Source organism: Polypterus senegalus, unplaced genomic scaffold, assembly GCF_016835505.1.
Source record: "Polypterus senegalus isolate Bchr_013 unplaced genomic scaffold, ASM1683550v1 scaffold_6408, whole genome shotgun sequence".
NCBI classification, from domain to species: domain Eukaryota; kingdom Metazoa; phylum Chordata; class Cladistia; order Polypteriformes; family Polypteridae; genus Polypterus; species Polypterus senegalus.
The window spans coordinates 1-10357 of NW_024377375.1; the positions used below are offsets into that span (position 1 = coordinate 1).

The window sequence follows — 10357 nt, forward strand, 5'->3', positions numbered from 1 at the left end:
CACCTCAAAACATAGAGATTCAAACTAAACAAATTGTTGTGCTTTAAATTAACTAATCTCTTCTCTATATATAATCTTCATTTGGATCTTGATCTTTGTCCACAAATTCATGTTCAACCGACACGGTATCCTTCAATAAGGGCGCGCACAAAAAGGCGAGCTTCAAAAGGGCGACCTCAATTGGGCGCATCGAGTAAAGGGAAACGCAACAAAATTAATTACCCAAAGGCAATGATTGAATGTATAAAAAGGCGAAAGCAAGAATATCAAAACATCCAATTAATTAATGCATGAACTTCTAAGCGAGACGAACATTTTCCAGTCCTATATTCAGAGCATTTCGAGATGTGTTTCCCATTGATAGTTTTCTCCTTTCTGAATGTGTAGCCTTCGACTACGAGTAGATCTGCACCTTTGTTGCTCTTCACATATTCCAGAGCCATTTGAACTAAATTATCTACGAACGTGTTTATTCAATTGAGGTACTTTGAAGCTCGCCTTTATTTACGCGCGCCTTTATTCACCGCGCCCAATTGAGGTCGCCCTTTTGAAGCTCGCCTTTTTGTGCGCGCCCTTGTTAAATAGAACATATAAGTCAGACACACTTCTGTGATTTTCCATCAGTCGGCGTTTGGAGTTCAAGAAAGAAGCATTGGTTCTTCCTTACTCTTTCGATTGCCACAAAGCAACCTGCGAGATTGGACAACGTGTGGTGGAACTACTGTCGACACCAGCATCTGTGTTTAAATCACTGGCGACACCAATTCTAAAAGGAACTGCACTTTTCAGTGCAAACAACCCAACTGCCCTTCTCATGGCAACAAAAAATTCAAAGTCCACCTTGAGTGGCAAACAAAGACTACTTTGAGTAGCAATCGTGCCTCGAGTACAAAAAATTAAAATGAAAAGAAACGAACTTGATGAGGAGAGAGAAGAAAGGTTGAGAAGAGATCGTGAGAGGAAACGACAGCGTCGTGAAAACGAGACGGACTGTGAACGGAGTCAGAGACTCTCAAAGCAAGGTCAAAGACGTCGACACCAGTTGGCAGAGGAGACCGAGAGTCACCGTGAACAAAGGCTGGCCAGGCAATGTGAAATAAGTCAGCGAAATATTTCCAGAGAAAGCGAAAACCGACGTCTACCGAGGATGGAACGACAAAATTGAAGACTTAGACAAGAGTCAGACGGTCAACGGCAACAATGATTAATGATGCAACGTGAAAGTGACCAACGACGTTTAGCTAACGAAACCGACCAGGAGAGAAATGTTAGGCTTCAAATTCGACGTTCTATGTACCAAATGTCAAGACAACCACAACCTGAACTTGAATATATTGCACTTCGCCCATTCAATGAAAATGATGTTCCTGAACATTATTGTGGAGCAATGACAGAAATATGTCAATATTGTCAATCAACTAACTTTAAATCGGAAAGACCAAGTGATGGCAAATTTACATCTTGCTGCCATAAAGGAAAAGTCCAATTTCCACCGTTGCATGATTATCCAGAAGTGATGAAACAATTGATAACAAATACCCAAGAACATTCCAAAAATTTCAAAGACAACATACGTTCATACAACAGTGCTCTTGCTTTTGCATCAATGGGAGCGCAAGTTGAACACGTAGCGGGACGGGGACCATACTGCTACAAAATACATGGACAAATCTATCATAAAACCTCGACTTTGCACCCACCTAATGGTGAACCAAGAAAATTTGCTCAAATATATATTTTGGATGTGGAACAAGCACTACAACAACGCATGGGAATTTTAGAGAACGCTGGCTGTTTACCATCCGTAATGGAAATTCTTGGTAACATTTTGAACAAAATAAATCCGTATGCAGAAGCATACAAAATGATGAGAGATTTTGAGCAGGAAGAGATTAACAGAGCCAGGGAGGAAGGGAGACCAGAACGAGAAGTTTACATGTGGATCCACCGAGATAAGGCAAATGATCAAAGACGTTACAACGCTCCTACAGCAAATGAAATAGCAATTGTATTTCGAAGCGACGATGGTGAACCCCCATTTGAAAGAGATATTTGTGTCCACCCAAAGAATGCACCAATGCAAAATATATCAATCTTAAGTCAGCACTGTGATCCCATGACTTACCCAATTTTGTTTCCATATGGGGACAAAGGATGGACAAGTAGAACAAATTTAGTAGGTGCTGTCAAGTGAGAAAACTTGATGCATCTCCAATATTATGCTTACCGATTGGCGACTCGAAATGAGTTCAAACCTATCTTCAGTGCTGGAAAACTATTCCAACAGTACGTGGTGGATGCGTATTGCAAGATAGAAGCTAATCGAATTCACTTCCATAGATCAAATCAAGCTCAACTCAGGAGCGATCTCTACTCTGGTTTAATGGACCACGTAAATAATCTTACAGAGAACGAAGGTGTAAAGCCTGGTACTATCTATATTTTGCCTTCAACATTTCAAGGAAGCCCTAGAGCTCATCAGCAGAACTTCCAAGACGCTATGGCCATCGTACGCAAGCACGGTGGACCTGATGTATTTATGACTATGACCATGAATCCAAAGTGTTGTGAAGTAATGGAAAACTTGAAGCCTGGAGAAAGACCAGAGGATAGACCTGATCTGGTTGCACGTAGTTTCAAGGAGAAACTTACAGCACTACTGCATGACTTATTCGTGAACAAAGTACTTGGAGTGGTGATCGCTCATGTTTATGTAATAGAATTTCAAAAACGTGGCTTACCACATTGCCACCTCCTGCTTTTTCTCAGACCTGACGATAAACCAAGAACTGTTGAAATTATTGACAAGATGGTATGTTGTGAAATTCCAGATCCGGTCGAAAACCCGAGATTGTATGAAATCGTCAAGGCGACTATGGTTCATGGCCCTTGTGGACACTTGAACATGACAAGCCCATGCATGAATGAGGAAAAAATATGTTCCAAACAATATCCGAAAGATTTCAGTGAGGAAACCAAGCCGAACGTTGATGGTTACCCAGTTTATCGCAGGAGAAACGATGGGAGAAAAATTAAAGTTGGAAAGTTCACAGTGGATAACCGCTGGATCGTTCCATATAATAGGTACCTAACCCTAAAGTACAATGCACATATTAATGTAGAAATTTGTGCAAGCATTAAAAGTGTGAAATACTTATTCAAATATGTTTACAAAGGACATGATCGAGCTAAACTAAAATTCGATTCAAAGGAAACACAACTTCACTGGGATGAACCTTCAAGGTTCCTCGACAGTAGATACATAAGTGCACCTGAAGCTATGTGGAGAATATGAGAAAATAAAATGCACCAACAGTCACACACAGTAATTCGACTTGCAGTACATCTGCCAAACCAACAAAGAGTAGTATTTCATGAAGGTAAAGAAGTTGAAACTCTTGAAAGAGAGGCGTGGCACAGAACCACATTGACAGCGTGGTTTGAATTGAATCAAACAAATGAGTCTGCACGGCAATACCTGTACCAAGACATACCAAGTCACTTTGTGTTCAATACAAAAACAACTTCATGGACTCCAAGAAAGAGGGGCCACAACAATGTTATTAGCAGAATGTACTCTGTCAGTCCTTCTGATATGGAGAGATACTACTTAAGGCTGCTCCTTCTGCATGTAAGAGGTGCCCAGAGCTTTGATGATGTAAAAAGTGTCGACGGATTTGTTTACAATACGTTCAAAGAAGCAGCCCAAGCGAGAGGCCTGTTAAGAGACGATGCTGAATGGGAAAGATGTTTGACGGAAGCCGAACTCTTCCATATGCCAAGCAAGCTGAGAGAGCTGTTTGGAATTATATGTGCATTGTGTCATCCAGCAGACCCAGCGACATTATGGGAGAAGCACAAAGATGCAATGACAGAAGACTTCATGCGAAGTCATCCTGCACCTGAAAGCGAACAGCTTGCTCTAATTGAGATTGAAAGTATTCTCAAAATTCATAACACAAGTTGTGCTGACAAAGGATTACCTGTACCAACTATGGTGTCGACACCTGACATTCCAATCTTTGACATTCATGAAGAGGCCAGGTTAGGCGAAGAACTACTTGCCCAGTTAAACCCAGAACAACTTAACGCATACCAACAAATTATCACTGCTGTTGAAAACCCACAATCACGTGAAAGGTGCTTCTTCCTTGAAGGTCCTGCAGGAAGTGGAAAGTCGTTCACATACAACGCTTTGGTACGTGTCTTGAGAGGAAAAGGAATCCACTACAAATGTGTAGCTTTGACTGGTATCGCAGTGGAACTCTTGCATGATGGAGCTACCATACACTCTACATTTGGGGTGCCATTTAAAATCACTGAGACTTCGACCTCAAATATAACAGCAAGATCGTTCAAAGGACGAAGTCTTATTAACACTCAAGTGATTATATGGGACGAGTGCACAATGGCGTCGACACATTTGTTAGCACTGATCGATAGATTGCTCAAAGACTTGATGAACACACCTGACACTCCATTTAGAGGAAAGGTAGTGGTTTTGGGTGGACATTTCTGCCAGACACTTCCTGTTGTAAAAAGAGGCGACAGAGCTGCAATCATTGGAGCCTGTATTAAAAGAAGCCCATTATGGCAATATTTCAAAAAAATTTCATTTCATACAAATATGCGAACAGATCCTGACCAACAGGCCTTTGCCATTGGCTTCTAAAACTTGGAAACGGTCAACTGTTGAACAGTGACAACTTAAGTACTGAAACTGTCGAAATTCCTGAACAATGTGTAGTTACGGGAGACTTAATTGATGAAGTATTTGGAAAGACAATTAAGTTAGACCAACCAGAAAGATTCAAGGACACAGCTATTCTATGTCCTAAGAATAAAGACACCTTGATGTTGAACGATCAAGTACTTAGACGTTTAGAAGGCGAAGCCAAAACATACTTCAGCGTAGATGAAATAAAAGTCACACAGAGTGGCGATGACGTTAACTACCCAATTGAATTTTTAAATTGTCTAACTCCGTCAGGATTGCCACCACACAAGTTGACACTGAAAGTTGGAGCAATTGTTATGTTGCTTAGAAACCTGAATACAAAAAAAGGACTGTGCAATGGAACACGTTTAATTATAACTAGAATGCTTCAGCATGTGCTTGAAGCAAAAATTGTTACCGGAAAACGTGCAGGTGAAACTGTACTAATTCCAAGAATTGGCCTTGATATGATGGACGACTGTGAAATGCCATTTGACATGCACAGACGACAGTTTCCCATACGACTAGCGTATGCGATAACTATCAACAAGTCACAAGGACAAACCCTCGAGGTTGTTGGAATATTACTTTCAGAACCAGTGTTTTCACATGGTCAATTGTATGTTGCCTTCTCCAGAGCAAAGGCTTTAACAAAGTAAAGGTAAAGATTTTGAGCTCACAGACACAAGACAAACTGCTTCCTGATGCACACAAATATTTCACACAAAATATTGTATATCATGAGATTCTGGACACAGAACCTATGGAGACGTACCTTACTGACAACTTAGCCGATATTGATTGGGACAGTATTGATGACATAGTAGATGTCATGCAACATTTTGAAAATAAAGAAGAACCTAGCATCCCAACATGGCAAGACTATAATTTTGAGGGTCTCGAAGACGATGTGGAAGACGGCGCTTATGATTAACCATCCATAAGTCGTGCGAAGACAACCAGAAATGCTCCTCCACCACCACATAATTACTATTAGGACAGTGATTCCGAGTAGGCCGTTCCTATTGAATCAATGTCCAAGGGTTTTGTTTTGTAATTTTATTTCCCTTATAAAAAATAATAATGCTGTGCGACGAAGGGCCCAGTTCAAGACTGACAGCCGCGTTTAAACAGGGAGCCCTTCACAGACAACTTTAACATGTGCAACGTAGTTGAGCTCAGAGCTCTTCTACACAGTAAGTGAGGAGCAACTTCAACCACCAATAATGTGCAGCATCCACCTGACGATGTGACAGCAGCCATTTTTGTGCCAGTAGGCTCACCACACATAAGCTATTAGAAGGTGAGGTGGTGAGAGAAACAGCTAATGAGAGAGAGGGACGATTAGGGGGGCACAATGACAAGGCCTTGGAGGGTAATTTAGCAAAGACATCTTCATGGAGGACACACAGGGATCTTTAGTAACCACAGAGAGTCAGGACTTCAGTTTTATGTCTCATCTGAAGGACAGCACCATTTATACAGCACAGTGACCTCGTCACTGCACTGCGGCATTGGGATCCATATTTAGACCACCGGGTAAGCCCCCTATTGGCCTCACCAACACCTCTTCCAGCAGACACCCAAGCTTTTCCTAGATGGTCTACAATCCAAGTTCTGGCCAGGCCTGAATATGCTTAGGTTGAGGTAGATGACCTGATCTGAAGTGCCTGTGGTGTGTCTGCTGGCTACAGAAGAGCAAGGGCGGCAGAAGTAAGACCCCATTGGTTTGGAACTGGCATGAAATCAAATGTTATATGAGCCTTCATGTGTCTCAGAGACATCTGTACATGTGTTAGTGCTGGTGACAGCGAGTCCCTGTGTGGGACACTGAGAAGTGACAGGCTGGAGGGGTCACTCTTATGTACTTAAGTGGAATGAGTCTGAGGTGGGCTATTACAGAGGGACTGTCATCAGGGCATCACTTATACCCAATTGTGTGACTCGGATCTGTGTGTGTTAATCATAGTGTGCAGGAGTAGATGAGCCTGATCAACAGACTTGATTAAGTCTCACAAATCCTGAGATAAAACGACTTGAATAACCAAGAAAATCTAAAAAACTGTGAAGGAGCGAGGCGGCTGTGTGTTATGTGTCTGTGAGTTCCTGCTGTGTGTTACCTGTCTGTCTGTCTGTCTGTCTGTCTGTTATAAGTTTTTAAGATATTTTCATATTTCTACTATCCTTGTGTTTATTAATGTATCATATTATTCTGTTTCTTAAACTGAGTGGGCTTCAGTTGGGGTCTTTACTGAATAATCTGATAAATTCCTGGCATGGGCAAAGAAAAACAAAAAATTCATCATTGATAAGCAGGAGTGGAGAACTTATTATGGGATGGATAATTTGTTTAATAAAGAGGACTAATATGGAGTCTGATGTGGACTTCAGTGTGTAATAAATGAATAAGAAATACTGACGTGAATGACACTTTAGCAGACCCCCTGTGACAGGTCATCTCTTCTGTCACTTGGTGGTCTTCACTCTCTGAGCTCCTGTCTCACATTAACTGTTCACCCTCAGTGTCTCCTCAGATGTTCTCTCTGTCAGCTCTCAGCTTTCTCTTTAAATCTCCTCCTCCTCCTCCTCACTGAGCTCAGACAAACTTTCACTTTCGTTTCTTCACAAGTCACTTCCTTGTTTGTCTGACTGATTCTCTCTGCCTGCCTCTCCTCAGACTGACGATGGCTGAAGCCCAGCTGTTTGTATCACAAGATGAGTTCACCTGCTCGGTGTGTCTGGACACCCTGACTGACCCCGTCTCAATCCCCTGTGGTCATAATTTCTGCCTGAAGTGCCTCACAGACTGCTGGGAAAAGAGCCAAGAGTGCAGCTGTCCTCAATGCAGAGAAAACTTCACCACAAGGCCTGCTCTGCGAAGAAATAATCTGCTGAATGAAGTCATCAAGAAATTAAAGAAGACGACACTCAGTTCTCCTCCTCCTCCTCAGAATTGTGCTAGCCCTGTAGACGTGGAGTGTGACTTCTGTACTGGTAAGAAGTTCAGAGCAGTGAAGTCCTGTCTCACCTGCATGGCCTCCTACTGTCAGACTCACTTGCAGCTTCACTATGAAGGAGATGCTCGAAAACATCACAAACTGACTGATCCTGATAGAAATCTGAAGGAGAAACTCTGTGAGAAACATCAGAAAAGTCTGGAGATATTCTGTAAAACTGATGATTCCTGTATCTGCTTGATGTGTGTGGTGACTGGACATAATGGACATAAAATGGTCGAGCTGGAAACAGAAAGAGAAGAAAAGCAGGTGAGTGATGTTTAATGTTTAATGGAAACGGTTTGAATAACTTTGAGTTAAGGAATTTGTACATTTAATGTGACAGAGAAATCTATTCATCTACAGTAAAACTCGATTATCTGTCACTTGATTAACTGTCAGGACTAAATAACAAAAACCCAACCTTCTGCACGCCAGCGTCTCCTGATTACTACTGCGAGTTCTGCACATTGGAACAACAGAAATCCCAGTGTCCGTTACGTACCTTCAGCTTTAATAGCGGTTTGTAGCTTTTCTCTTTTGTTATAATTAAACTAAAGTACTATACATTGTTATGGCCTATCAACATATGTGTGTGCTGTTTGAACTTATTAAGCGTTCTGAAACAGCAACAGCTCTTCAAGTATTGCTTCAATGGCGGACTAGGAAGGCCAACAGTGAACGATATAAAGCGGGATGCTGAAATAATTGAAAAGGTGTTGAAAATGGAAACCAGTGATGGTAACGTTATTCTGCATTAATGTTAATGGTCTTCTGCATTGTAATTTTCTTTATATATTCTGTTATATCAGTTTGTGTTAATATGTTGTGGTGTGCAGGCAGCTGGTGATGCTCTCTATGGAGGCAGAAAGGGCAGAAAGCTGTAAGTGATGAGACTGGCTGAGGGGCTTCTGTTCTGTGAGGGCGGACAGGAGAAGTTAGGAGAGAAGGGAAGGTGAGGAGCAGGGAGTCAGGAGACAATAAGCAGGAGTGTTTGTGGTGTCAGAAATACACAACGAGTGGCAGGAGATCAACTGATTGGTAGGGAAAGCTTTCTTTGATTGTTTAGGAGGTGAGCTCTGTAAGCCAAATAACGGAGTGTAAGACAGGACACCGCTTGTTAGAGAACGAAGACTCCACGTAAAACGTAGAAAACTCCAGGGGCCACATGCGTAATGCTGTGTGTAGAATTCGCACTGTAACATTACGTAGGCACAAAAGCCGAAATGTACTTACACACAGAAAAATCTAGATGCAGGAATTTGTGCGTACTCCAACTTCAACGTTCTTCTGCTACATAACTCCCAGTCAGCGTGAAAAGATACGGACGTGCACGCCTCCTGTCCGCCCAACTCCTCCAGAATTACGCCTCTTTGAATATGCAAATCAATATAAATAGCCCTTAAGCTCCGCCTTTTGTGAAAAAAAATGGGAAAAGCACGGGGGAAAATATAAGAATTTCAGCGAATACCAAGTGGAGGCAAAGGAAAAACTTACTATTTGTTGGTTTAAACAGTGGAATAATCAAAAAAAGGAAGTTGATCAAGTGACAGAGTGTTGGAGAAACTCGAAAGCTGAAGTCCCCAAAGTTGTTTGTTGTTTTCATATATCCAAGTCGCCATGAAGAGTCGAGTCGTAGCCCACCGTCTGAGTGTCATATGAAAGCTTATTAGGGTACAAAGAAAAAAAAAGGCACACAGTGGGGAAAAAAAGCAGGAAATGTCAACTTTAATCTCGAAATTTCCCCTTTAATCACGTAGTTTATTTTGTCATTAAAGAAGAACATCATAAACTTCACCTTATAATTGTTTAATTTACTAGTTTCTCAAATCCCATCGTAACTAAAGTAGCACGTTAAATGCTTTGTTTTGTATTTGATCTTCTACGTGCTGTATGTGTGTGAATCACTACGTGCTTCTTAAACGGGCTTTCTCTTCCTCCGACAGGACACAGAATCCATTACATTCGTGATATTACAGCTCTCTGAATAATTATAATACTGATCTTTTTCATGATGATAGGATTTAAAGCAGTTATTAAACATGGGAACACGATGCCGGTACTGTCTCTTTCAAACGTACTAACACCCAATTCCTGTCCTTACTTTTCTTCCTCCAAATACCCAATCGCCAAACAATCAGCTCTGTAATGGACATTAAACCATCTGTAAGCTTAGAACGACAATTCTTCAAAACTTTTAAGGAACATTGAAATATCTTCGTAGTAATGCGTGTTTAATTATTCTATCCATCTCTCCTTCCAGCATACAGCAATCAATCAGGATCAATCTGTGAACTAGCTAGCGCTGCGGTACTGTGTCCTCATGTTTAATTATTAACAATACAGATTATTTAAATGAAGTTAGTTTTATCTGTATAATATAATCAACATATTTTGCTGCATTTTATCTTAAAAATGATATCGTCATCATATGTAAATATGCGCTTTATAAAGCGGTGCAGGCTGTGTAATATTATAACTGTATCTCAAGTTTACAGTGAGGTGATTGTACTTATAAGTACAGACAGTTCTACAAGGAGCACTTGATGGTCTGTTTGAGTGCGTTTAGAGTTCTTGGGATGAAACTGTTTGTGAACGCGAGGTCAGTACAGGAAAGGTTCTGAAGTGTTTTGCTGTGGCTGAG

At 41.2% G+C, this 10357-nt stretch overlaps 2 protein-coding genes across 2 annotated transcripts; both read left to right on the top strand.

Annotated features, from left to right (window-relative positions):
• The first annotated feature begins 2383 nt into the window (after positions 1-2383).
• Positions 2384-5651, top strand: LOC120519310. Its single transcript, XM_039742435.1, is given in 4 exon segments — positions 2384-3243; positions 3637-4658; positions 4661-4869; positions 5355-5651. Coding segments are annotated over 4 exon segments (2388 nt in total).
• A 1750-nt stretch (positions 5652-7401) lies between these two features.
• Positions 7402-8005, top strand: LOC120519309 (E3 ubiquitin/ISG15 ligase TRIM25-like). The gene has a single exon (XM_039742434.1). The coding sequence runs from the start codon at positions 7402-7404 to the stop codon at positions 7996-7998; it is 597 nt and encodes a 198-aa protein (XP_039598368.1). The 3' UTR covers positions 7999-8005.
• The last annotated feature ends 2352 nt before the right edge of the window (positions 8006-10357 follow it).

Excerpts from the sequence above, each read along its gene's own strand:
- LOC120519309 (XM_039742434.1), top strand. The coding sequence starts at position 7,402 with ATGGCTGAAGCCCAGCTGTTTGTATCACAAGATGAGTTCACCTGCTCG.